Genomic DNA, 1,577 nt, shown 5'->3' on the forward strand with positions numbered 1-1,577 from the left:
ACCAGAGGAGAACACTCCCGGAACACCTTCATCATGGACAGAACCAGAAAGATCTGGGACTCATGAGTTCAATGAAGTATGAAAGAACGGATATATGAAATTAAATGTCCGTTCTTAATATGAAGCATCAGTAGAAAATCTGAAGTATCACTTCTGAGTATGAATTATGAGTTCTAAATATGAAGCATCATTCGAAATATGAATGATGAGTTCTAACTATGAATAATCAGTTCTAAATATGCAGTATCAGTTCTAAACATGAATGATGAGTTCTAAATAAGTGCGTGTTCTTCTTAGATCTAACTGTCAAATAACACCTTTTTTCGAATACATCTATAAAAATCGATCAAGACATTTAAAGACAGAAAGTGGTACGACGGGGTGTACAGCAGTCTGGACAGCCCACGATGTCAGAGCATTCACCTTCTACACACTAGTCTCTCTGTACGGGAGAACCCAATGAATCCAACCTAACAAAGGTTTTCACTGCTTTCCCTTGCTGTGGACCCACTAAGGCCCGATCCCATTTCTACCCATTACCCCTTCCCCTTACCCCTCCCCCTTGTTTTGAAGGGGGAAGGGGTGAGGGGTAGAAATGGGATTGTGAGGCCCAAGCCCATTTCTAACCCTTACCCCTTCCCTTTACCCCTCCCCCTAGTTTTGAAGGGGTAAGGGGAAAGGGTAAGGGGTAGAAATGGGATTGGGAGGCCCAATCCCATTTCTACCCTTTACCCCTTCCCTTTACCCCTCCCCCTTGTTTTGAAGGGGTAAGGGTAAGGGGTAAGGGGGAGGCCCAATCCCATTTCTACCCCTTACCCCTTCCCCTTAACCCTCCCCCTTGTTTTGAAGGGGTAGTGGGGAAGGGGGGAGGGGTAAGGGGTAAGGGGTAAGGGGTAGAAATGGGATTGGGCCAAACACAGAGCTCGCGGGATACAACAAACTCTGCTGATTGTATTGGCGTTCCTCCCGATCCCCCTTCCACCTACCTTCTTGGTGGGCACTTTGATCTTGAGGAACTCCGCTTCCCGGCTGAGGACGTGCCAGGGGGCGTGGAGACGGGTGAAGCCCGGCCCGTGGCTCTTCACCTGGGGAGGAGAGCACAGACAACGGCCCCCCCGTCACATGGAGGTCCCACATGGCGGCATGAGGCCACTCTTATGTAGCATAGAGGGGACATATTATACCACCAGGTGTGAGGGTGATTAGCCGGTATGAAAATGTGCCCCTTATGACATCACACATGGAAGCGTGTGCACCTAGAAGCGCGACGGATAGATGAGCAACGTTTGCCACGGTCCACTGGGTGGGCTGGTAGACTGATCTATCCAGCGTACATCTAGGTGGACACGCCCATCTGTGATGTCAGAAGCTGCGCATTTTTAAGACGGCTTGTAATGGCTAATCACACTCACACCTGGTGGCGTGTCATGGGACCTTTAACATTTACTTTTACATTCAGGGCAAAGCGACTTACAATAAGTACATTTGTCAGAAGAAAGAGAAACAAGATACCGCTGTCGGCACAGTAAGGATGTTCATAGAAACAAGTGCCAAGCACTTACAATCGCTAGGTTAAC

General features: G+C 48.4%; 1 protein-coding gene across 1 annotated transcript in view; it reads right to left on the reverse strand.

Moving 5' to 3' along the window:
• The window catches only part of LOC132456645 (anoctamin-2-like), a gene marked incomplete at its 5' end in the record, with an annotated part of 28,711 nt that extends 27,614 nt beyond the window's left edge, over positions 1 to 1,097 (reverse strand). Inside the window, 1 exon segment of the mRNA XM_060051052.1 lies at positions 987 to 1,097. Within this exon segment, the coding sequence (XP_059907035.1) occupies positions 987 to 1,097 (111 nt within the window).
• Between the last annotated feature and the right edge of the window lie 480 nt (positions 1,098 to 1,577).

This window comes from Gadus macrocephalus, chromosome 4 (assembly GCF_031168955.1).
Source record: "Gadus macrocephalus chromosome 4, ASM3116895v1".
In the NCBI taxonomy this organism is placed as follows: domain Eukaryota; kingdom Metazoa; phylum Chordata; class Actinopteri; order Gadiformes; family Gadidae; genus Gadus; species Gadus macrocephalus.